This window comes from Neophocaena asiaeorientalis, unplaced genomic scaffold, assembly GCF_003031525.2.
Source record: "Neophocaena asiaeorientalis asiaeorientalis breed wild unplaced genomic scaffold, Neophocaena_asiaeorientalis_V1.1 scaffold427, whole genome shotgun sequence".
NCBI classification, from domain to species: Eukaryota; Metazoa; Chordata; class Mammalia; order Artiodactyla; family Phocoenidae; genus Neophocaena; species Neophocaena asiaeorientalis.
The window spans coordinates 20,107-46,951 of record NW_020172280.1 but is presented as its reverse complement, the minus strand read 5'-3'; the positions used below and the strand labels follow the sequence as shown (position 1 = coordinate 46,951).

The 26,845-nt window shown below is 44.8% G+C and overlaps 1 protein-coding gene across 1 annotated transcript; it reads left to right on the top strand.

Moving 5' to 3' along the window:
• Positions 1-4,723: 4,723 nt before the first annotated feature.
• Positions 4,724-25,181, top strand: ELOVL2 (ELOVL fatty acid elongase 2). Its single transcript, XM_024764150.1, has 7 exons — positions 4,724-4,781; positions 9,437-9,624; positions 13,836-13,913; positions 18,813-18,984; positions 22,040-22,164; positions 22,556-22,690; positions 24,930-25,181. The coding sequence occupies exons 1-7, from the start codon at positions 4,766-4,768 to the stop codon at positions 25,053-25,055; spliced, it is 840 nt and encodes a 279-aa protein (XP_024619918.1). The 5' UTR covers positions 4,724-4,765; the 3' UTR covers positions 25,056-25,181.
• The last annotated feature ends 1,664 nt before the right edge of the window (positions 25,182-26,845 follow it).

The following is a 26,845-nucleotide window of genomic DNA, read 5'->3' as shown; positions in this document are numbered from 1 at the left end:
CAGTCTACCTGTGCTGAGACATGCATGTCACGTGGCCGGGAAGACCATCTCACCTTTCCATAAGAAGTCAGCCCAGTGGGTCTGCCTCTGTAGAACAAGGGGCAGATGCAGGACATCACTGGGTGGTACACAGCACTGCTCCTGGGGTGGGATACGCAGGGTGTGGGAGGTGATGATGGCAGTTGCAGTGGACATGATGAGGTGGGTGGAGGTTAGCTTGCTCTGGGCTAGGGCTCTTTGATCAGAAAGATACATTTCTTTTTTTTTTTTTCTAATTTATTTATTTTTGGCTGCGTTGGGTCTTTGTTGCTGTGTGCGGGCTTTCTCTAGTTGTGGCGAGCAGGGGCTGCTCTTCGTTGTGGTGCACGGGCTCTAGGCACGTGGGGCTTCAGTAGTTGTGGCACATGGGCTCAGTAGTTGTGGCTCGCAGGCCCCAGAGTGTAGGCTCAGTAGCTGTGGTGCACGGGCTTAGTTGCTTCATGGCATGTGGGATCTTCCCGGACCAGGGCTCGAACCCGTGTCCCCTGTATTGGCAGGCACATTCTTAACCACTGCGTCACCGGGGAAGCCCAGAAAGATAAATTTCTGATGCTCTTTATTCCTTTCCGTAAATGCTACTTTCCATATGGAACCATTTCCCTCTAGATTGTTCCTTAAAGAACATCTTGAGCATACCTTGCGGTGCAATTCTGATGCTACAAATTCTGTCACCTACGTGTGTATGAAAATGTCCTTATTTCACCCTCATATTTGAAGGATATTCTGCTCCTCTCCTCTGCAGTCCCCAGGCAACCACTGATTTTCTATCACATAGATAACTTTTTACATGAAAGGCCAGAAAATAAATGGAAACAGAGAGTGTGTATCCTTTTTTTTGGTCTAGTTTTAATGCAACATCATAATTTTGAGATTCAACCATGTTGTGTGTGCATCGGTAGTTCACTCCTTTATGTTGCTGAGTAGCGTTTCATTGTGTGGTTATATCACAGTTTGTTTACCCATTCACCTGCCCTGAGTATTTGTATATGAGTCTCTGCACGGATATGTGCTTTATTTACTTTTGGGTGGCCTAGAAGTGGCATGCTGGATCATATGGTAGGTGAATATTTGTGTTTTTACCAAACTGCTAAACCGTTTTCCAGTGTGGTTGTACCATCTTACCTTCTCATCATCTGTGGTCGGCAGTCAGGGTTACACCTTTAAATGAGGCCCTACCTGCTCCCAGCCTTCCCATGCTTCAGCTGTAGCTATACACAGGCACAAATTCAATTCAAAGTCATGGAACGTGGGCTTTATTACACGGGCAAGGGGAAATAGCTAAAGTTGTTTTGGATGTGAGCTCAGAGAATTATTCTTTGGCAGAGAATTCTGTGGCCTGGGGAACTTGGGACACAGTCCGGAGGGGGAAGCTATGGCCACGGACAGGCGTTTCCCTGGTTGAGAGGATTCTTTTCCTGTGTGGAGGAGAGTAGCCAAAGGATGACCAGAGTGGCGCCCTCTAAAGTGCGGGGTGCAGGGCGGCAGCCGTCTTGCCCAGGTCGAAGGGTGGAACTATTCCCCTCTCCTAATCCAAGCTCTCACCATCTTTAAAAACCCACGTCAGGTCTTCACTTGCGTGGTGTCTTTGTCAGTGTGGCCGCTCTGTGTATCTCCGCCTCCTCAGCTGCTGGGTGTCTGCCCTTCTCCGCGTCTCACTTACCAGTTTGTCTGTAAGCTCTTGAGGCAAGCACTCTGTCCCTTTTTTCTTCATGTGTCTGAAAAGTATTATGTACATAATAGCTGTTCAGAAATGTGGGTTGAATGAATGAAGTGCTGCTGGTAGTTGGTTTTTCTCAGCTCCTAGGGGTCACCTGAGAGAGTGTCCAGCACGCTTCAGCGTTTACCATACGTAGGACCCAGGGTACAGCTGGGAGCTCGTTACCCACGCTCTGATCTCATCCTTTGCTAACACTTCGTCCTTAGTTGGCTGACGCTACCCCTTCTCTGTACTTTCTCTTACCTTATACTGACCCAGGGTGAACTCTGACTTGTTCTTCTGATGTCCTCCCATCATTGTCTTTTTAGACTACATCCTCACTAACTGTATTAAATAACCCAGAACCAAAGAGGTAATTGTTTTCAGGTTTCTGACTTTCCCAGCCTTGGCTTTATTTCTGTCAGATAGGTCCCTAGAGACCCTGGCCATAAGCATTTCCCAGGTGAGTCATGTCTCCGTATGTTTGCTGATCTCTTCCCTCCTTCTCCATCTAGACGACATCCTGGAGTCTTTCAAAACTCAGCAAAGCAGCAGCTCTTCTGGAAGGCTTCTCTTTTTGTAAGAGATTTGCATGAAATCTCCTGGCTTTTCTTTTGTTTCAGGTGTACAGTATAATGATTTGGTATTTGTATATGTTGCAAAATGAGCACCCTAGTAAGTCTAGTTAGTATCCATCACCTCAGTTACAATTTGTTTCTTGTGATGAGAACTTTTAAGATCTACTCTCTTAGCAACTTTCAAATATGCAATACAGTGTTATCATCTCTCATCATCACGGTGCATTGCATCCCCCTGACTTAATTTTTTTCACAACTGAATTTGTACCTTTTGACCCCCTTTACCCGTTTCTCCTATCCCCCAGCCCCTACCTCTGGCAACCACCAATCTGTTCTCTGTATCTATGAGTTTGGTTTTTTTGTTTTGTTTCTTTTAAAGTCCATACATAAGTGAGATCATACAGTATTTGTTTTTCTCTTATTTATTCACTTAGCGTGATGCCCTCAAGGTCCATCCGCATTGTCGCAAATAGCAGGATTTCCTTCTTTTTATGGCTGAATAATACTTCCTTTCTCTCCCTTCTTACAGCACGTCCCATAAACCCCTCTCATCCTCCTTAAAAAACTGGTCCGTAATTACTGATTACTTGCTTGTTACCCTATCTGAAGATAAGGACCACGCCTCATTTGACTTAATGTTTCAGCATCTAACACGGTGCTGGTGCATAGTAATGTCCAGAAAATCAGTTAATAAATCAGTAAATTAATGACTGAAAGAAATTCGTTCGTTTTCATCTTTCATTCTCTTATTTTCTCTTCATGTCTTCCCCTCTTAACTTTTCTGTTTTTCTCCACTGTGACTAAATTTCTGCAAGATAATAGAAATAATACGAGCTTTGTGACCTTTAGAGTTTTCTTAGCTCGACAGATGTTGGAAGATGGATTTTGAACCCTAGCAAACAGATTGGAAAAGTTTAAATGTTGCGGGTAGATGTGGCAATGAAGATTTTATTGGTGTCTGTCATGAGGGTGGGAACATCATTGAGGTTAACGTTCTTTGCTCAGGAATGAGAGGCCTCTGGACAGATCTGCCCTATTCTAATGGCAACACAAATAAAATTCTGTCACACTGAGATGTTAGTTGACCTTCCTCCAATCTGGAGGTCTCCCAAGATGTCCATTATGGAAACCAAAGGTAAAGACACTGTTTAAAACCTTCCAAAGTTGGTTTAGCCCAGATACTTTTCATAGAGATATGACGAAATAATAAAGGTCCTAATACACTGGTCAGCAAGTCGCGGGTGCTAATAAATGCTAGGCTTTCATCGTTATCCTCCTTCCCAAGCTTCCTAAGGTTCCCAGAGACCTAAGTTTCCTTGACATTTCTCTTCGGATCAATGACACGAATAAGGGACAGATGCAAACTGTACGTGCCAGTCACCAACGTGCACGTCTTCTTTACAGATGGCAGGAACTTAATTCTCCTCTTCTACACCTACGTTTTCTTTGAGAATAAGATGCTTTTGACTGCACTCCAGCTATTGATTATGGAGAACGTTCTGTACAAACTTCCTGAGGGCCGTCCAGGAAACTCACACGCAGTCAGGGACCGGTCCACTTGCCCAAAATCCCCCTCACAGATCCCTTTCCTAAGAGCACTGTGCAGTGATCCAGCTTTTCCTACCTTTGCTTGAGGGAGGTGCTCTAGACCTTAGCAGCAGGGGTAGGGAACACCTGAGCAGGTATTTTGAGAGGTATAATGTCAGAGCAGCGTGAAGGGAGCCAAGTCAAGAGCCAGCAGCCGGTTCATCAGCATTAAGATTCTTAGCAGGAACGCTCCAATCTCAACCTGAGTCCAGTTAAAGTGGTAGTTAATCTGGGATACCCTAGTGATGCTATCTACTGTACTGTTAAATAGATGCTAATGTACTGAAAATGTTTTGAAAACAAACAAAACATAAAGGGAGTGGGGGAAATAGCTATAGTGCTTCATTTCCTTACTTGAAAAATGTCGTCTTTATGGCTTTACATTCAGCTTTGTGAAATACAATTCAGCTGAATTTTCATTTATTATGTAATGCAGGTGTAGACTTCCCCTATTGCTTGCACACAACCCCTGTTAATTGCAGCAACAGAAGTTGCTTCTGGAAGAGTTGACGCCTCTAAAAGCACTGTCCAGGGAAATGGGATGGTCAGTAACCCTTCAGTGTCTAAAGGTACCAAACCTGTCTTCCAGGACTCCTCTTGCCTAAGAAAGTGAAAGAGGAATTGTTTCCTTCCAAATCCTTACAAGCTTGTGAAGGTGAGGCTGCATTTACTGGTCCACTTTCCTTAAGTCTCTACAGTCAAAAGTCCTCAAGGCCAGGACCCTTGGAGAGCCTGTCAGCCTCATGTTGTCGGCAGTGGTTCATTTTGAGAGATTCCAAAAACACCCACTTAAATCATTCTTTCTTTGTCTTTTCAGGAGCATCTAAAGGCCTTTGATGGTGAAATCAATGCCTTTTTGGACAATATGTTTGGACCTCGGGGTGAGTGAGCTGTTGAGAACTCAATGTGGAAGGAACACGGTTTAGTTAGAGAAGAGGATGGTGTCCTTTCTGGTGTCTTGACAATGGTACTTGGCATGGAGGGACTTACCCGCCCTCACCTTCGATGTCCTTCTCCCAGAACGTGCAGAGGCGCCCCTCCCTCCTGCTCAGCCTCTCCCGGGATTCAGGCTCCGGCAGCGGGAACAGCGCGCGGTGCGCTCCTTGCCTCCGGCCGCCAGGTGGCGGTGCCTTTCCTTCCAGGTCTGCTGCATCCTCTCCGCCCTAACGCCCACACCCTCTTCCCACTTCCTCACGCGCACAGTCACACGCAGACCTTCTGCCCTTACCTGCCCTGGGCAGCTCCCTCTAAGGCTATGTGGGCTTCATCGGCCCAGGGCCACGAGGTCGGGCTCCGCAGCTCAGCCGTCTGAGTGTCCCGATGTTTCCTCCACCACCGGTCACTCGGACCACTGCGGGGCGTCCCGATGCGTCTGCCCCTTTCTCATCATCTGTTAAGTGTCAGCTGCGATAATACTTTAGAAGCCTAAATCACAGAATGCGGTACTCCGGCTTAACACTCACCAGCATCTTCCGGCGTCCTCAGGATGAAAACCCAGCTCCTCGCCGCGGACCACGCACGCAGTCGGGTACTGTGCAGCCGCAGCTGCCTCCCCGACGCCACTGCTGCTCTAGACATCTCTTCCATCCTCGACATGTAGCAGTCGTGCATTTGCTGTTCCTCCCGCTAAGACCTCCGGCTCCCCAGTGTAGTCAGCTCCTACTCATACGTCAGGTGCCGGCCTGTGAACGTTACCTTCCCCGACAGGCTTTCCCTGACCAGGATGGCAGAGATTTGCCCTCGAGAGTGGCAAATCGAGAGCCTCTCATCATGCTGTATTTCAGCCTCTGTTTATTTCCTTCATACGCTTTATTAATAGCTCTTTCTCCCACGAGGGCAGGATCCGTGACTGTTATCTCCAGGCTGTATTACAGTCCTAGGAACCTGTGAGACACTGTATTTTGCAAATAAGTGAATAAGTTTTCCACAGCACGTTTTGTTTCCCTTGAGCCTTGCTGGTTCACAAAGCTGGAAAATCTACAAGTTCTGTCCTCAGCATTATTGGGTGGGAGGGGGAGGGAAATGAGGTTCTCCTGTTTCTCAAAATCTTTAAACAGAATCACACCGAGATGATTTAGACCACTCTCCAGTTTCCATACAGGCTCCATAAATTATCCTGTGTGAATGACTATATAGTTTTAGTGAAATAGTACTGATTGTACAGAGCTTTAATATATATGTATATTTTTTTCACATTTCCTTTGGTTTTTGTTTTGTTTTCCGTTTTATCCTTGTGATGATCCTACAGGCAGGGTGGGACCTGTAGCTCGTAACCTGCTTTATGTGATGTGTTCTCTGCTGTACCGCTGTAGCAGGTAGCGTGATGATCTAACAGGCATGCAGGGCTTCTGGGTGACTGGCTTTCTACGTGACATTTGCGCTAGAGCCATCAGTGTCTCTGAGCCAAGGTCACACTGAACTTTGCCATTGGTAAGGTCACTGTGATCTGGGATGATTTCTTATTACTGTGGATGGGGATTAATTAAGGCTAGGATTGCAGTTGTCTGCTCAGCAGTGGTCATTTTTGTGGGAGTTTCCTTTGTAGCAAGGAGGTTGTGAGATTGACACTTGACAACTGGATCAGGTGACCTCCACAGTGACAGGGAGTCTAGCCTCCAGGCAATCTAGTGCCCACTTCCCCTTTGAGGGGTGGCCCAAACTTAAATTGTCTGGCAGGCCCCCTGCTAAACCCACAGGTGTCCCCAAGCCTTTTCTGACTTTACCTACGCCACGTTGGTACCATCAAGGGAGATGGTTCTAGGCAAATACGTGACCCAGATGCAGAGCTAACATCTCAAGCCCCAAAGATAATAAATGATACAAGTATCTGCTCCCGTCTTTTGGTCGGGACAGTTATGGTCTTCCCCAACAACGGCGGCAAACATTTACAGGGCTGGGACGAGAGAAAATGCCAGCCTCAGGCGCTGTGTTAGCTAAACGCGCTTGACTCAGTGTGTCGATTGATACGCATTTGATGACTGTTCCCGTCAACTCTGCACTAAGTGGCGATAAGTTACGAGAGAGACAGTAGAAATATAAGACGTAGTCGGGTCTCACGGAGCGTGCACTGTGCTTGGGAGGTAGAACCATCACCTCTGAGGCAGTCGAAAAACAAGGAAGTAAAGCACGCGTGCTCGTTTCTGGGGCTGTGGTAGCAAAATCCCACAGACTGTACGGCTGGAAACAACAGCAGTTTATTCACCCACGGCTCTGGAAGTCAGGGTGTCGGCAGGGCCCTGCTCCCTCCGCGCTTCAGGGAAGCCTGTTTATGCCTCGGCCCTCACTGCTTTCTACTGTTGCCTTGCAGCTGCGTGGCTCCGTCCCTACCTCTGTCTCCATGTGGCCTTCTCCTCCTTGAGAGCCAGTCTGCCCTCCTTGTCAGGACGGACACTGGTCACTGAGCAGCGCCCACCCTAATCCAGTACGACCTCATCTTAACCGGTTTACGTCTGCAAAGACCCTATTTCCAAATAAGGTTATATTCACAGATACCAGGAGTTAGGACTTGAACACATCTTTCTGGGGGACACAGTTCAGCCCATAATACCATTAACAAGAGGCAGGGTAGCAGTTTAGTTCAAGTTATTTAACAACTTCTTTTACCCAATTTTTCTCAATCATAAAGTGGAGATAGTACCACCTATGTGATGGATTTATCTGTCACCTCGCCTGTGGTGATGGCATCACAGGGGTTGGCAGATGTCCAGACTCAGCAAGTTGTTCACAGTAAATATGTGCAGGACTTTATCAACCACACCTCCATAAAGCTGTTAAAAATGACATCACCTGTATCCTTAGCTTGTTCTGAGAATTTTAAAGAAGTTAATGTATATACAAGGCTTTAGGACTGTGTGCGCACAGAATCAGTGCTCCATAAATGTTAATTATAGTAACAGTATTATAGCCATGATAACATGTAAATTGTAAAGTAACTATTTTGTCATGCAGATGAGTAGCTGTAGTTATGGAAGAGCAGTGGGGAATGGCTTCCTTCAGAGGCCAGGACCTTGATCTGGGGGTCGAAGGACATGTAGGCTTTAGGCCACGTGGCACGTAGGATGTGGAGGTGGACGTTAGGAAGTGGCCCAGCGCACGAAATTTATGACAGATAATTGTGAGCCAGTTGTGCAGAAGGTAATATCTGTTAGTTGCGTGAATGCTCCTCTCTTACCTTCTTATGTCTGTCAGAGTAAGGAGGAGTCTTTACAGAATAAGCGGTGGGACAGAGCTTGAGAAGGCACTTTGCTCACAGAAATGGTGCTCTGTAGGATGGGGGGTGTAGAGAAGCTGGGGGTAGATGGGGTGGCAGGGAGCAGAAAGGGGAACTGGGACCGTGGGGACCAGAGGAATCAGGAAAAGCGAGAAACCAGTTCCTACAGCTCTATTTACAGAGATCAAAAACAGCATGCGGGGTCTTCCCTGGTGGCGCAGTGGTTGAGAGTCCACCTGCCGATGCAGGGGACACGGGTTTGTGTCCCGGTCCGGGAAGATCCCACATGCCGCAGAGCGGCTAGGCCCATGGGCCATGGCCGCTGAGCCTGCGCGTCCAAAGCCTGTGCTCCGCAACGGGAGAGGCCACAGCGGTGAGAGGCCCGCGTACCACAAAAAAACAAAAAAAAAACAGCATGCGGTTTTCATAATTCTGGGCCAAATCATTTTCTCTGTTTAAGCAACAGAAAGCAGCAGAGAACAAAAATCGTTTTGTGCCTACAGTTATTTTTTAATTACTATATTATAGATCTATGATGTGTGTTTTATTTAGGTTTTAAAATTTTAAAGCCTAAGTAAACAGAGGGACACCTCTGTCCAGGTTCTTGCCTCCTGGCTATTTGTACTTTTGGTCCACGATCAGGTTTGGGTCCTCGGTTTGATTTTCTGGTCTCACCTCTGAATCCTCAGCTCCGAGGCTCTGCCTTTGCCGTCTGCAGCTCCTCCTGCTTGCCCTTCTGTAATCCCACTGCTCTATTTGGATCAGCTGAACGCTCATCCGTTCCTGGTTTATGCACAGTGATCCTAAGCAAATTCCAGGGAGTGTGAGTTCCAGGAATCAGGACACGCTATCATTGTGTCTGCTCTCCTGCCGACCCAAAGCTTCTCCACGGGAGGCAGCAGAAAGGTAAAATGGACGGGAGGCGGGCGTGAATTCCTAGCCACCAGAGCACCTTCTGCAAATGCGGACGCTTTTGGAGCTGTTTTTACATCCATAAAATGGCATAATACTTCATATTTACTGAGTTAGAGTAACTACAGTAACTGTTCCAGAGTTAGACATTCAAGAACTGTGACTTCCCTCCTTTATTACTTGTCCCTGTCACTCAGCGTTCAGCTGAAGCCCTGTTTGCTCCACGGACCCCTCCTTAACTATTCCAGCCCCCACTGGTTTCTTCTTCCGAACTATAACCCAGACCCAGCTTGCTTACGCTGTGGCCTGCAGTTCCCTGTGGAACTTGGGTGAGCAAATACAGCACACGTGACGGTGTCTCCCAGCTGAGCGCGTGGGGTGCCCTCGGGATTCTCACTGTGTGTTTCTTTGCAGATTCTCGAGTCAGAGGGTGGTTCATGTTGGACTCCTACCTTCCTACCTTTTCTCTCACTGTCTTATACCTGCTTTCCATATGGCTGGGCAACAGATACATGAGGAACAGACCTGCTCTTTCCCTCAGGGGCGTCCTCACCTTGTACAATCTTGGAATCACACTTCTCTCCGCATACATGCTGGCAGAGGTAAGTGTTTGTGTAGCTGACGCTGGGGAACAGTGACCGAGTGATTTTTAGAAGCAGTTAACACCTGGCGTTCTAGAACTGTCCACGGTTGCTATCAGTACTGTTCTTTAACATCTCAAGGTTCCGGTATCTGATGTTATTCCTTCCCAAAGTCCTAGAAGGCTTTGTTTCTAACTTGAATGTTTTTTAGCCCAATTTAGACCTATTTCTTTAGTCCTTAGTCTTTCATTGTAATTTAAAATCACAGTTTAGGTCTGAATGGGCCTTTAAAGATCATATATAGTTTTCTTCTTTTATAGATTATGATACGGAGGCTTAGAAAAGTTAACCTGATTTGCCTGAGAATAGACAGCTATTGAGTAACTGTTTTTTTAAGTTAAATATCAAACACAGTTAGATTGACTGAAATGCAAATATACGTTCCCTTAAAGGATACTCCTCCCATCTCTGGGTCACTGTGTATCCTCAGGACGGACTTCCAGAGGCCTGGGGTGACATTCCAGCTCGGCTGTGGCTCCCCACATTACATCATGTCTTCCCTACTCCTTTATAACATGCCAAACCTAAGTAATTTCACAAGAAAAAGAACAAGTAATGATTGCCCTGCCTATTACAACCAAAGGTTATTTTACTATAACACAAGAGAAAATCGAAAAGTGTTAAATAAATGTGCTTGAGAGAGAACTAAAACAGAACAATCTCTTTGGGGAAAAGTTAGGATAAACTCATTCATATAAATTATAAATGGCTGACAGTGGCATAGGTATAGCTGCCTTCCTGGTGTCCCTGGCTTCTAAATGAAAATAAACTCTTGCCTAAAATACAGGCCATCTCACCCATAGAGTTTAATCTGTACATTAGTCTAATATGCACCATTCTAATAATGGTTAATAACCAGTATCTAAAATGACTGTCATGAAACTCTAATTATGGAATTTGAGGCATCAGAGTGCAGGAGACAGAATTTGGGGTCTGGAAAGCCATGCCGATAGCTCTAAAATCACATCCCATAGATGCTCCCTGATTTACCTGACTCTAAAAGGGGAATTACTATTTTAGGTTTCTCTGGGTAGACTTTAGTTCACTAGATGAGCTTGCAAGATAGTAATTTACGGAGTTAGTTTCTCCCCGTATGACAGAGGGAGAGTTACTCTTCCTTGGGTGGTTCCCAGAAGTGGCAGCTGCATTAGGGGAGCCGGCCTGACCATCTGCCTGCGTTGGAAGCTCTAATCCCTGCTGGAAGCAACGGTGCTGTGGAGGCAGAAGACCCAAATTCAAGTGTCAGCCTTTCGCTTTCTCTGCAACTTTGGAGGAGTTGCTTAGGCTCTCTGAACCTCAGGCAGCTTAGCCTTCAAATGGAGATACGATGTCTGTCCTACTTCACTCCCTCATGAGTGTCAGGACGAATCAGTTCTGTTCAGCCCGCATTCAGCGAGCACCTGCTTGGTGCAGCCCAGGGGCCACAAAGATGTTTAGACGTGGTTTCTGTGCTCAAAGAGTTTACAGACTAGTGCAAGTAGCAGTTAGTCGCTGTGGAAGGGCCTCGTCGGCCTTCAGGTGAGCCTCAGCCACCGTCAGCAGGAACAGCAGTACAGCGTTTGAACAGCCAGGTACATGGTTTGTCTTTTTTAGGGAGAACGTCTGCGTGGAGCTCATTCTCCACCACAGGTTTTAGCTCTGGCTTGTCCAGTGGTTCTCTTTTCACACTCTAACATCTCTTGGTTCCACATCACTGCTGTTGGTTGATCGCCTGCTAGTCTCCCAACGGCAGCCTCTTTCAGGGCATAAGGTCTTCTCTTTGACGCTATGGGGAATGTTTGGTTAGACTCTGGTCAAAGGATAGCTTACCTTAACCTTGCTCACTTGTTAGGTCCAGGCCAGATGTTTGCTTAGGCCAGAAAGCTACACTAAAATTACTAACACTCTTGCAACAAATGTGTTGAGTCCCTGCACTGTGTCAGATTGTGTTCTCGGCTCTGGAGCACAGCCTCTGCATGTGCGAGGGAGCGATGGCCGGGGCGGGGCAGGGCGTGGCGGCCTTCCTGAGGAGGTGATGTTTGAGCTGAGGCTGGGTGATGAGAGCAAGCCAGGCGTGCAGAGCTCTGGGGAGGCGCCGGTACAGGAGGGTCGGCAAGTGTGGAGGCCTTGAGGTGCTCGAGGACCGTGGGCAGGGGCCGTGCGGCTAGGAGCTAGGACAGCGGACGGAGGGCCGCTTCAAGGCGAGGTAGGTTGGGGGCAGGTTACATCCGGCCTTGTCAGGAATTTGGCCGTTGTTCTAAGCGTGATGAAAAGCCTCTGGAGGACTTTAATGGGGGAGTGACAGGATCTCCCTTTTTAAATAGGTTATTCTGGCTGCTACGTAGAAAGTGGACTCAGAGTGAGTCGGGGGCAGGAATGGAGGCAGAGGGTCCGTTTAGGAGATGACTGCAGGGCTACAGTCAGCGGGTGCCAGCGGCGTGGATTCAGGTGGTGGACGTGGGGAGTGGACCCTCATCCTGTTTCGGAGCGAGTCAGTCCACACCTCCTGAAGGCTAACCCTGCTTGCCAGCCTGCTTTCCTTCTCTTCGACACGTAGGCTGGGTGGTTTCTGCCAGCCCGCCCAGCTAGGGCGTTAGGAAGGGTTCAAGGTGAGCAGATAGAGCCTCCTGTAGCCTGATGCTGACTTCTGCCATTTAGTTTGTCAGATGGTCCTGCAGAGGTGCCATGGGGATGGGGACGGCCTGGATAGAGCTGGCTAAAGCAGAGTACATACAGCCTGTCCTTCCCCGCCTCTGTATCGTTACTACACAGAGTTGATACTAGAGCCCCTGACTGCAAAACGACAGCCTGACCATAGAGGTTTTTAATCTTTTTACAAAGTTAGGAAACTTTATTTTGAAAAAGACACACAAAAACTTACATGCACTTCTAGGTATTCCCAGATCCCCTGTGGCCCGTCACGGGTTCCCCTTTGAGAACCAGCACGTAAAGCTGTGGGGTACCTGGGGGGTGACTTGATCTGTAATAGACCCCATCAGGAAAGGTCAGTCTCCTTCACTTTCACCAGATTCACTTACCCTGATAGTCTGTACTTGTCATGATGTTAACTGAAAGGTGTTTTTGTTAGAAGGATAGAGAAGTCAATAAGGATAGTAGAGCAAAGACCTGCAAAGGTTCTAGAACATTCCCAGTGTTCGTAGTAGTTCATCTCTTCTTACTGTTCAGTTCATGAACATCTGTCCCTCCCTGCTCTGTTTGTGTATTGTAACAGTGCTGTACCTTTACACAGTTCTGATAAAGCAACAGAAAACTGTAGGCTTTCACGTATAATATCCCATGTAAATCAAAGCCAAAGGCCTTATATTATATTCTAGAATTTTAAGTTTTTTAGTAATAGTGGGAAAGAATGGAGAAAACTTCTTCTGTAGAATTTTCCACAAAGTTCATTTTCTTATGATGTTGTAAAAAGAATACTAGACAAGAAATTAGAAGACCTGAATCCAATCATTGTTCTACCACTATCTAGCCATGTGATTATGAGCAAATAATCCATTCATCATATAGCGGTTGAGCACCTTCTCCGTGCCAGTCACTGGGCAAGGAACTGTAGATGCGGAGATGAGCAAAGAAGGAGGCGTAGACTTTGTGGAGCTCTTTGTTTCTTGAGCATAATGGGGAAAACACATTAATCAGTCATAATCGCACAAATGTCTGGTTACCGCATCGCATCAATAAAATGGAGAAAGTGATTTAAGAACGTTTCTGAGCCCCGGTTTTCACATCTGTAAAATGGTAATAAATACATAATTCATAAAATTACTGAGATGATCAAGTAACTATTTATATATAAGCCAATGTAAAGTTTTAACATGTTAGTGTAGTTTCCTCACATTTGTTTACATTTTACTTCTACATTTTATTTGTAGAACATGATTAGATAAATTCCTTACATAAAATAATTTGGTGCTCAAAATGATAGCTAAATTCTGTTTTTGATGGATGTGGAGGTTAGAAGTAAATTACATTAACTAAGGATTGTAACCACTGATACATCAGTTCAACAGCAAGAATTAGATCCTTTGATATCATGTGTTTGGGGAGAGGATCGAGTCAAACTCATTCTGGGAAGAACTCAATCTTGAATAGATGCCAGTCAGAAATATGAATGGGAAATTCAGTTTTCGTCCAAATTCTCACACTGACTTTTTTTTCTCCTCTTGTTTCTTTGACAGCTTATTCTCTCCAGTTGGGAAGGAGGCTACAACTTACAGTGTCAGGATCTTACCAGTGCAGGGGAAGCTGACATCCGGGTGAGTCAACCATCTATAACCGTTTCTCCTTCGAGATATGACAATGGAAGCTGGGGTTAGATAAGAGACGGTCTCCTGTCCTAATAGAAATGCTTACTTGGGGGACAGACTGAATGAACCATGGTGCATCCATGCAATGGGTCCCTTTGCAAAGTGGAATGAGGATGACCGCTGTCCTGTTACAAAATAATCTCCAGGATGTAGCTCAGTGGAAAAGAGCAACCCGCAGACCGTGCTTACAGTACAGTGCCTTGTGTGCAAGAAATGATAGGAATATGTGTATATTTGCCTATGTTTTTAAAAAGAAACAATGGCAGAATAAACCAAAAGCTAACAAAATGGTTTCCTTTTGCGGGGAGGGAACAGGTCAGAGGGGATAGGGATGGAAGCTAGACTTCTCTGAATGTACCTTGTCTTATATTTCAGAACCAGTTGGTGTTTTTACATAATTATAAAACAAATTTTAAAAGATTACAAGGCAGCCTCCCCCCAGATAGCTCAGAAATAAACTAAATTAATATACCCATATATTAAGTTGTTGACATAACCACCCAAAGAAGAATCATTCCAGGTGCCTTTAAAACAGTGTTTTGACTGCATATCCCAAGTGAGATGCATTGTAACAGCATTCAATAACTTGGGGGGCTGCTGTTACTAATAAAAATATTGGTATCGCTTGTCGTTATAGGTACACTTAGGGTAAGCTATGTAATAATGCTATTATTACAACTAGTATTTGAAACATAGAAGAAAAGAAACTAACACTCACTAATTACAGATTCAAATTGGAAATAGCAGAATTAACTTTATTCTTTCTAAAAACAAATGTGTCTTTTAGCTCTGTGTACAGGAAAGGCCTAGGTAGTCTCTGACAACCCAGCAATGATACCAAAATTGTGCTCTCTAAATGTAATCCACCAAAAGGGTTTAGGATTCTTAGCGAGTTGGCCAGTTCCTGATTGGGGTGGGAAATGTATATGAGAAGAATCCAGGACATCTTGTGACAGAGCAAGGAAGCTACCCAAGACCACTAGGGTCATGACAAGAAGATGTAGGAGCCACCTTGAAGGGACTCCCATGGCTAAAGGTGGGACAGTTTGAGTGTCAGAAGGAATACTGACATACTAAATTTATGAAAAACCGAATTTAAAATAATACTTAAAAAAAACCCTCATTGTTACCTTTTGAAGGTTGCTAGAACACCAAGAAGTTCTAGACGAAAAAATTAAAGGACAATAATCAAACATTTATCTTGCCTTTCATATGTAAGTCTCCAAATAGCTAAAGAGGAAGAGCTCTTCTCTATAAAGAGAAAAATGCATAAGTATGAAGAGAATTTGAAAATCACCATTTTGCAACTTCTCGTGAAGTAATGGATCTAGACAGTGGTCATCTGTAAATGATGAAAGTAATGGGCCAAAGTTGAATGGAAACTTCATAATGATTAGATTAGGCTGTTAACACCCAAATTCACTGTTGATTTTAATATCAGAAGTTAGGTACCTCTTGATGTGATTCCATAGGAAGTACCCAGAACCACGTCTGAAGTACGGTTGACCATTGAACTACGTGGGTTTGAATCACGCTGGTCCACTTATACGCAGACTTTTTTCAGTACTAAATACTACAGTACTGTACAGCCCGCAGACGCGGAGGAACCACGCTACAGACGGCTGGCTGTAAGTTGTACACAGATTTTCGATGTGCAGAGGGTCAGCGCCATAACCCCTGTGTTGTTCAAGGGTCAACTGTATTCTTGCCCAAACCTTAAACCTGAATCCAGTTAAGCCTCTAACCCTTATTGCTGTTTACAGAAAATGGGGGCGGGGGGGGGGGTGCTGTGGGTAGAGAAACAAGTTAAACCACACGAGGAAGAAACACTCATCCAAATCCATATTAGGAGTTCTGTACAGCTGATCTAGTTTAAGAAAGAAAAGACATGAAACGGGAGCAGGGAAAGGGAACTGTTACTGATTAGAAGAAACTTAAGAACCACGTCAAATAAATGCAAGCTGGACCCTGATCCTGATTTAAACAAACCAATAAAAAGACACTTTTGAGAAAATCAGGTGGATTTGAAGGTGGACGGACTATTAGAAGATATTAAAGATTCATTAATTTTATTAAATAAGATATTAGATAAGATAGTGTCTCACCTAATGAAACTTAAAAGCTTTCGCACAGCAAAGGAAACTATAAACAAGGGGAAAAGACACCCCTCAGAATGGGCGAACGTATTTGCAAAGGAATCAATGGACAAAGGATTAATCTTCAAAATATATAAACAGCTCATGCAGCTCAATATTAAAGAAACAACCCAATCCAAAAATGGGCAGAAGACCTAAACAGACATCTCTCCAAAGAAGACATACAGGTGGTCAAGAAGCACATGAAAGGATGCTCAACATCACTAATCATTAGAGAAATGCAAATCAAAACTACAATGAGGTATCACCTCACACAGGTCAGAATGGCCATCATCAAAAAATCTACAAGCAATAAATGCTGGAGAGGGTGTGGAGAAAAGGGAACCCTCTTGCACTGTTCGTGGGAACATAAATTGATACAGCCACTATGGAGTATGGAGGTTCCTTAAAAAACTAAAAATAGAACTACCATATGACCCAGCAATCCCACTACTGGGCCTATACCCAGAGAAAACCATAATTCAAAAAGACACATGCACCCCAATGTTCATTGCAGCACTATTTACAATAGCCAGGTCATGGAAGCAACCTAAATGCCCATCGACAGGCAAATGGATAAAGAAGATGTGGTGCATATATACAATGGAGTATTACTCAGCCATGAAAAGGAATGAAATTGGGTCATTTGTTGAGACGTGGATGGATCTAGAGACTGTAATACAGAGTGAAGTTAAGTCAGAAAAAAAAATATATTAATGCATATATGTGGAACCTAGAAAAATGGTACAGATGAACAGGTTTGCAGGGCAGAAATAGAGACACAGATGTAGAGAATGAACGTATGGACACCAAGCAGGGGGGAAGGGGGTGGTAGTGGTGGTGGGATGAATTGGGAGACTGGGATTGACATATATACACTAATATTTATAAAATAGAAAACTAATAAGAATCTGCTGTATAAAAAAATAATAAAAATTTTTTTAAAAGATAGTGTCTCAGTGGTTATATTCAAGTCTCCCCATCTATTAGAAGGTGTTATAAACTGATACACTTTGTATTTGCTTATGTTACATTCCCCCCGCCCAAAAAAAAGTGGTAGGAAACAATTAATTCCACAAATTGGAATCATACTGAAAATTTTGAAGTTCAGGGAGGGTTTGCATTCCTTACTCTTCCTGCATTTGTGAATATTTGAAAATTTCCATAATAAAAACATGGGTTATTAATAAGAGGTGGTAGAAACCTTTTAATTAAAATTTTAAGATGAGCATTTTAAACATCTTCAAAAGCTATAATACAAAAAGTAAGATGTGTAGATTTCTCTACACCCGTTTCATTTCTGTTATCACAGACTAGTACACTTGGGATACCATACAGTTCTCTAAAAGCCACTGTTGTATGTATGTGTTTACTTATGGTTTAATTTTTTTTTTTTTTTTTTTTTTTGGGTATTGGGGCCTCTCACTTTTTTTGCGGTATGCAGGCCTCTCACTGTTGTGGCCTCTCCCGTTGCGGAGCACAGGCTCCGGACGCACAGGCTCAGCGGCCATGGTTCACGGGCCCAGCCGCTCTGCGGCATGTGGGATCTTCCCAGACCAGGGCACGAACCCGTGTCCCCTGCATCGGCAGGCGGACTCTCAACCACTGCGCCACCAGGGAAGCCCTGGTTTAATATTTTTGAAGGTTAATGATTCCCTCAAACATTTACGATGGTGCCAGCATACCTTATGAGTGTCTTCATGGGAAGTAAATAGTAGAGCATTAAATTCTAATTTCAAAGCTCCTCTTACAGTGTCTCCTCTTCTGTTTAACCGTGAGTGCTGAGAGCCCAGTGCCTTTAATGAAAGCGCCTCCCTGCGATGGGGACTGTGTGAGGGACTTGGGAGGGGAGCAAGCCCTCGCTGTGACCTGCTGGGGCTGGGGGTTGAAGGGCAGAGAAGCACCTGGAGTTTTCATCTTCTGAGGAAAAGACATGAAAGGCTTCGTCCTAGACTGCTCTCGGGGAGCATGATGTTTAAGGGACAAAATATGAACAATAAAGGAGCAGAGAAGAATCAAAATCAGTGGAACAACAGTAGTGACCTGCCAAGCCCTGAGCGGGGGTGAAGGAGACCGTCTCCACCTCGGAGTGACTTACAGCCTAGTGGGAAGGAGACTCGTTCCTGACCGTGGTTATTGATAATAGAGGCGTAAAGTAATTTGGGACCACGGATGAAGAAGGGGATGATTCAGCCTGAGACAGGAGGCTGAGGTCACGTTCCAGAGCAAGGTGGCATTTGAGAGGAGTGCTAATAGGATGACGGGACCACGCCAGACGTGGGGTAGGGGAGGCGTGCTGGATGCATGAGAATGAGGCATATGGGGGCAGCAGGGCTCCAGGGAGAGGAAACGACCACTTGAACAGCACACAGGATGCCCGGGGGGTGTGCTCGGAGGAGGACAGTGGACACAGCGGCCCCGCGGGCCCGCGGAGAAAGTGTATCAACCGAAGAATCATAGACTTGGTTCTGTAGGTGTAGAGGAGCCACTTGATCAGTTAATGTATTTTGGAAAGAGAATTCCTTTCACCAGAGGGGCTGGATTGCTGGGAATAAGGAAAAGCTGGAGGCAAAGACGCCAGGTGAGATGCTTTCTCGATAGTCTGGGAGCCGGGCGCGCTGGTGAAGCACCAACGGGGGCAATGCAGAGGCGGGCAGCGCCGCGGCGGCAGCACGCCTCACCTTGTCTTTTCCCCGTTTTACATTTCGTACAGGTAGCCGAAGTGTTATGGTGGTACTACTTCTCCAAATTAATAGAGTTCCTGGACACGATCTTTTTTGTGTTGCGGAAAAAAACCAGTCAGATTACCTTTCTTCACGTATACCATCATGCCTCTATGTTTAACATCTGGTGGTGCGTTTTGAACTGGATACCTTGTGGGCAAAGTAAGTGAAGTTGTCAGTTTTTCAGTTCTGTGTGATGGGTCTCCTATACTGAGCATCGCACACCTTCAGGAAAGAGAACTGGGCCCGGCCCAGCCTGCTTGTCACACGGGGAAGCACACCTTTGCCAGTGGCCGTTTCGTTCCTTGTCTTTTTTTTTTTTTCTTGCGGTACGTGGGCCTCTCACTGTTGTGACCTCTCCCGTTGCGGAGCGCAGGCTCCGGACGCGCAGGCTCAGCGGCCTTGGCTCACGGGCCCAGCCGCTCCGCGGCACGTGGGATCTTCCCGGACCGGGGCACAAACCCGTGTCCCCTGCATCGGCAGGCGGACTCTCAACCACTGCGCCACTAGGGAAGCCCTGTTTCTTGTCTTTGATCCTGGCAAAATCTTTGAGTATTACGATAAATTTTAAAAATGTTTCCTTTTCCATGCACCAAATGCCCGATGGCCGGAAACCCATACCCCAGCTGGAGCAGTTTTACTTCATTAACTGCAGCTGTAAATAAATACAGCACCTTCCACAGTCACCACTTAGCTGTGGTACAGGTTGAGTCACGTCAACTTTGGGGGCTTGTTTTTTCTATTCTGAAAAATTAAAGTCACGTCACTGTGACCCACCAGAACAGTGGCTTTCAATTTTTTTTTTTTAACTGAGAGCTCAATAAGTACTACGTTTTATATCACAACCCAATGCCCTCATTCATATGTATACATTTTGTATGAAACAAATTTCATGAAACAGTATTTAGCCCGGCTCTGTGTGATGCACTTTATTTATTTCTCACTGTGTTGGGTCTTCGTTGCTGCGCACAGGCTTTCTCTAGTTGTGGCGAGCGGGGGCTGCTCTTCATTGTGGTGTGTGTGCTTCTCATTGTGGTGGCTTCTCTCGCAGAGCATGGGCTCTAGGCACGTGGGCTTCAGTAGTTGTGGCTCTCGGGCCCTAGAGCGCAGGCTCAGTAGTTGTGGTGCACGGGCTTCATTGCTCCGCGGCATGTGGGATCTTCCCGGACCAGGGCTCGAACCCGTGTCCCCTGCGTTGGCAGGCGGATTCTTAACCACATGCCACCAGGGAAGGCCTGTGATGCACTTAAAAAAAAAAAATTGATCTCACTTTTTCAGAAAGCTAATGACAACTCTCACTATATCGATTTCACAATTGACTGATGTGTCGGTCATGTGACCTGCAGTTTGAGAAACCCTGAGCTCGAGAGAACAGTACTTTTCTATTTGACATTTATTGTCTTGTACCCAAGAATTTAAAAGTATTCTGTGAAAAATCAGAACACGTAAAACTTAAAATAATTTTGTCCTAGGATTTAGAAGCTTGTGGAGATGGTATTTTTAAAAACCACAAGGGTATTTGCAATACATCATTGACTGTGAAGATGCAAATTTAAACTCCAGTGTGAAGAAAAATTGTTGGGGGTGCAGCAGAGAGAAAAGAGACGCTTTCACATGCCTCCTAGACCCCCATACTCCAGTCTTGGTTATTAGGATTACAACAGACTTGCACTGCAATCAAAATATAGGCTGAAATCAATACCGCAGGACTGTTGTCAAGGCTAAGTATGTGTTACGATTATCAAGTTTCATTTATAACTAACTAAAGCATCTCAAAGTTGGTCTTGAATAGTCACTTTGTAAAAACATTGTATTTCATTCACAGGAATTCTGTGTGATGATTTCTATTCAAGCTAGAGTATTATAAAAATTAGCAACTACTCTTTTTTATTAATTGATGGAAATGAAAACTCAGGTTGGTAAAGAAATGTCACTAATATTGTGCTGTCTGGTACTCTGAAACTATATTTATGTTTTCATATAAATTCACTGCCCTGACAAGCTATTCCAGCCCGTGTATGAGGACTTGCTAGGTTCCTGGTGTTCCTCTTGTTTCTTATTCATTGACTTGATCTGTCTAGATCGCTAATCCAGGATTGGGAAAGCAGGCAGGCAGAATTTAAATTGATTAGTTAACCACCAACATATGTGCAGTGCCTTTTAGTTTATATAGTATTATCTCATTTAACCACATCTCACTCTTAAGAGATAATTACTCTATACCTATTTTCCAGATGAGAAACAAAATTTACAAACTTGTATGTCCAAGGGGACAGAACTATTAGGAGGTCCCCTGGCTCCACAGCCTGTCTCCTCTCCCACAGGGTTGACAGCTCATAGAGGCATAGCACTCACTTTGTGCTGGGCACCATTCCGAGCCCTTTGCCTGCATTGCCTGATGTCATCCTTACGACGAGTTCCCTGTTTCCGTCTCCGGCACCTTACCTCTTGCAGCTCAGTCCTTTTTGACCCTTGGTTGACCCAACCTAGAACTTAGCCCTCGCTCCTTGGTTTCCTGAAACACGATTCACCCACGTTGATGTCAGATTTCATGAAGGTGATAGCAGGGGAAGGGGAGTTCCACGGCACAGCTCAGCACAGGTGATATCCTAAAACTGGATTTTAGACATTCTTTGTTCCAGAAGTCCAGGAGGTGGCTTGGCTACTGGGAAAGTCCCATAGGCCCACCTCTCCCCTGCCCCAGCCTCTCATCCTGCTGGACCTTTTCTCTCCCCTGTATTCTCTTACCTTCTGCAGCATCTTCTGGTTCTAGGTTCCTGCCAGGTAGATTTTATTTACTGAACTACGAAGAGCAATACATTTTCCTTGACGCTTTAGCACCCTCTCCAGCCATGAACGAAGAAGGCCCTTTCTACAATCAAAATGGCTCATCAAAGGTTTAGCTAAAGCAAAGACACTTCCTCAGATTCTGCCACCTGATTGGATGGTGGTAATGACAGAAGCAGCAAAGCCTTTGCAAATCAGGGGTTACCTGTTTGGTTGGCACTGACTGAAAACCTACCCCAGGTTAGTCCCTCTGTCTAGGTGACCTTGGGCGAATCCCCGGATAAAGGCACAGGAATCGGTGAATCTATCAGGGTGAATTTTGTTAGTGCCACATTGTTATTTGTCTTCAATTATGCACAGGAAGAGTATTACTTGACAACGAACGATCGTACTTTCTAGAAGAACAGTAATTTATACTGTACTTTCCTAGGTTTCTTTGGACCCACCCTGAACAGCTTCATCCACATCCTCATGTACACTTACTATGGCCTTTCCGTGTTTCCATCTATGCGCAAGTATCTTTGGTGGAAGAAGTATCTCACGCAGGCTCAGCTGGTATGTCATCCCTCTGTCGGCTTTTCTCCACATCCTCAGTCCCAGCCCTGGAGGTCAGAGGCTTTTCTGTGTGTGATGAGGCCGCCTATTTTCCTCTAAAAATGGACTTTTAAGAGCGAAACCTTGTGTGTTAAAACGTCTGTGTGAATATTTTTGAAATTCATGTCCGTTAAAGCGTTTTTACCTAAATGATTTCAACTGTGATTTTTCCAGGAGAAAATTAATCATGGCCAATTTTATACACTTCCTAATTTCAAACAAGATTTCTGGATAGGACGGTGGGCTGCTTCAGCGTTGACTTGTTTGTTTTACCCCTGCACGAGGTAGGGAGTACGAGAAGTCGATTGCTAACGGCCTGAATGCGGTGGTTCCACCCTTGCCGCCCCTGCAGGTGCAGTTCGTGCTCACCGTCACCCACACCATGAGCGCTGTCGTGAGGCCCTGCGGCTTCCCCTTCGGCTGTCTCATCTTCCAGTCTTCTTATATGCTGACGCTGGTCATCCTGTTCTTAAACTTCTATGTTCAGGTAAGTTAAACTGTTTCAACTGTAAAACACTAGACTGTGCACTTTTGCATTATGTATTTAATTTGACCGATTATTATGGTAGCACAGGCTTGTTGATAAATTCACATAACAGAGGTGCACACAGTACCTGCATTCTCAACTCCTCTCCCTGTGTCCTCCTCACAGGATAACCACTGTTCATGGTCTGGTGGGCATTTCGTTAGACGTTTTTCAATGCATGCATGTAGTTTTATCAAAAATATGCATTCGAGGGCTTCCCTGGTGGCGCAGTGGTTGAGAGTCCGCCTGCCGATGCAGGGGACATGGGTTCGTGCCCCAGTCCGGGAAGATCCCACATGCCGCGGAGCGGCTGGGCCCGTGAGCCATGGCCGCTGAGCCTGCGCGTCCGGAGCCTGTGCTCCGCAACGGGAGAGGCCGCGACAGTGAGAGGCCTGCGTACCGCCAAAAAAAAAAAAAAAAAAAAAATTCGAATCATGTATTTGCACCATGCTACCGAAGTCTGCCCTCTGAAAAGTAACACAGATCCAGGAATTCTGTATGAACGGAGGAAAACAGGGACTAAATGAACTTAATATTAAAAAACTGTTTCCATGTCATCTACTGCTACACTGTAGACTGTTTATTTGGGGAAAAAAAATTATTTTAAGGCAAACCAGTATGGAAAGGTCACACTGACTTTTTCTTGTGTCATTTTCTTTTTAACTAACAGTTTCAGTGGAAGAGATTTTCAAAATGCAATTTCAAAGCAACTGTTTTAAGAGAACTGATGGCAGTGATAACAGCACAGGCCTCACGTGGCTGTAGATTTTAAATTGCTCTCCTTTGTGGGCTGCGGAAATAGAAAGCTTCATAAGAAAAATGAGAACATACAGTTTATTCAAAACAGTACTTTTGAAATTGTATTCAACTGTGTTTTCTCCTGCTTTGCTGATTTTTTAGTTTGGGTTGACTTTCAGCAAATGCATAGTGGTTTTACACAGAGGACAACTGTGGGAACTGAACTTTTTTTTTTTTTTTTTTTTTTTTTTTTTTTGCGGTACGCGGGCCTCTCACCGTTGTGGCCTCTCCCGTTGCGGAGCACAGGCTCCGGACGCGCAGGCTCAGCGGCCACGGCTCACGGGCCCAGCCGCTCCGCGGCACGTGGGATCCTCCCGGACCGGGACACAAACCCGTGTCCCCTGCATCGGCAGGCGGACTCTCAACCACTGCGCCACCAGGGAAGCCCGGAACTGAACTTTTGACAGCTTTTCAGCTCTTGTGTTTCTGAAACTAGACTGGCAATGCTTTGTCTTTTGTAAGAGATAAAAGTTTCCTTTGAGAATTTCTAAAGAAATAACCATTGAGAGAACCAAACAAAGCCACCACCCAGCCCTGCTGCCCCCCATCCCACCCCAAAAAAATTGCTCAATGTTGCGGGAAGGTTAGGGGAATCAGGCTCCTTGGTGTTGAAATGTGAAGGGAATCGGTAGCCCAGCAGGGGGCAGTGGCGCTCAGAGCTGTGGCTCCATCTGCTGGTTGAGACGGAGTCTTAGTCCTTTAAAATTGAGTGTATGCTTTTCACTGTTGACCCTTGTTGATGCCATTGCTTTAAAAAAAAAAAAAGTGGGAGGAATGTGAAGGCACATCAAGGCAAAATCCCAGGTTCTAGTACTTTTAAAGTAACTTGTATTTTTTAAAAATTACATCCTTAAATAAGTCATGGGGATGTAACATACAGCATGGTGACTTTGGTTAATAATACTGTAGTTCATATTTGAAAGTTGCTAAGAGATTAGATGTTAAAAGTTCTCATCTCAGAAAAAAAGTTCTGTACCTGTATGTGGTGACAGTAAACTAGACTTGGTGATCATTTCACAATATATACAGATCAAATCATGTTGTACACCTGAACTAACAACGTTGTACCTTGATTTTTTAAAAAGTTCAAAAAAATCATATTCTTTCCAAGTAAGATTTGAATGCTAATCCCATAAAACTTAATACATAAATACTAACCTGATGTGGATAAGGCGAAAGAAACAACTTTTCATTGTTGGAATTCATGCATCCCTCTTGTTTTTACCCTATTATTCTTAACCCAAAGCTTAAAAATTGTCATATTACAAACAAGAATTCTTACTAGAAAGTTCAGTACCCAGTGAGGATCATGCACTGTTTTAGACCATATGTCACATTATAGACAAGGTCTTATTAAAAGATCCTTTTCTCTTTCTCTCTTCAACATGTACACAACCAACAGACATACGGGAAAAAGCCAATGAAGAAAGATGGGGAAGACCCACATGCAGGGCAAGAAGTTAAGAATGGTTTTTCCAAAGCCTACTTCACTGCGACAAATGGAATAACAAACAAGAAAGCACAATAAATGCTGAGTAAGACAAAGCATATATAATAGCCTAACAGATTCGCTTGTTTTAAAGCAGACACTGAATTGAAAGTTATATATGTTTTAGCATAAACTAATTTCTTTTGAGTTTATAAATCATTTGTACCAGGAATGTATTAATATATTGCTAATAGGTTAATCTGTTGACATGCTTCCATCAGCAGCGAGGTGACAACGCTGCAGACCTCAGCACTGATGCGACTTCCCTCCTTCCCGCACCGACCTAACCCCTCACCAGACACTGTCTTGATAAACAGCCTTCTGCACCTACAAAGCCAGGCCCCAGGGAGCGCTGTTTCTCACAGCACGTCAGCAAATAAGAAGTTAGAGTTTTGTTCAGATTTAAAACGTTTAAAACAAAATGTTAACTAACTGTCTTCTAAATACAGGCTATGCTCTAATCTATCTTCAGCAATAACTCTCAGTACATAAAGTAATCAGTCCATTTGTTCCTTTACGAATCAACCCCAGAAAATATTCACATGGTCACATAAATGGAAAACCCAGCAAAACTTTTCTCTCTCGTCGGTCTCTGGAGTGTCAAATTCCCACAACTACTCCTTAGTGACATGGTAATAAAGTTTGTATTTTTTTTTTTTTTAACTTTGAAGAAAAATCTTCTACCAAACCTTCACAGCTCAGGGGCTTGGGTAGGAGTAGTTCCTCAGTTTTAATGGGGTTTCCTTAATTATGCATATATTCACATCTACCTCCGATGTTAAGGTGCCCCAGGTTAGGATACAGATGCAATACTCAGTTTTAAAAGCGGGAACTGACTTGCCCATTTCCTTTCTGACAAGGACTCGAGTCCAGTGGGCCCTTTTTCTTAGAATGATATGTCACTGGACTATCAGTAAGTCAGAGTTAACAGAGCATTGGGGGCAAAATAGACACTGAACTTGCCGACGATTTCTTACGGGCCTCCTTGTGAGTGTTATCCCCAAATACTTGCTGTCACTCTTTGCAGGTTACGTTATTGAAAATAGGAAAAGAGGGCTATGGGAAGGTTCTGGCACCGAGCCACGGGCTGGGAACGAGCCACAATGAAAAGCGCCAGTTTGGCAAACTCGGCGCTTCCTTTCCCTGCTCCAAGTAACGCGAGCTCCACTGCGAAGCACGGGAGCAGAGGAAGGTTAGCAGGACCCTCTCCCTTCTCCCAGCGGTGGGGCTCTTACTTACTATTAAATTGTCCCAAGAATGGAAACTGAGGATGTTTTCTGAAGATCTGATGAAGATTGATACACTAAAATTTTTATACCCTATAAAACAAGATTTGCCAACTTTGACGCTTTATCTTCTTTCCTACCTTATTTTAAGAAGTTTTTAGGTCATAACATGGATATCAGAGGCTTAAGTGCCAGAAGGGCATTTTCACCATTGCCCCAACACATTACAGTCTGTTTGGGAACGACTTTGTCCTTTTGGGGGCATGTCTTTTTTTTTATGAGTATTTGGCAAAAAAAATTTTTTTTAAACTACAGGAAAACAAAACAACACACTTCGGTACTGACACATACACTGAGGAAACCAACTCTTCTGTTTCCTGTAAAAGCCCCTTGGGATTCTGCTGCACTGAAAGGTGACTGACCTTAGTCCAGTCGTCACGGTGAGGGCATCGTGCCCTGTAGCCCCTTCTCTGCCAGTTGACCCACTTCTACCGAACAGACATCTTCTGTCTGATGCCCCCTCACTCTTGGATCTTTCTAAATAGCTTTTTAAAACTGACGTGCTTTAGGGTGCTTAATCTCCGCTTCCATCACATCATACCT

Excerpts from the sequence above, each read along its gene's own strand:
- ELOVL2 (XM_024764150.1), top strand. Across the intron at positions 13,914-18,812 it reads CAGGGGAAGCTGACATCCGG|GTAGCCGAAGTGTTATGGTG; the intron begins GTGAGTCAACCA and ends CATTTCGTACAG. Across the intron at positions 22,691-24,929 it reads TCTTAAACTTCTATGTTCAG|ACATACGGGAAAAAGCCAAT; the intron begins GTAAGTTAAACT and ends CACAACCAACAG.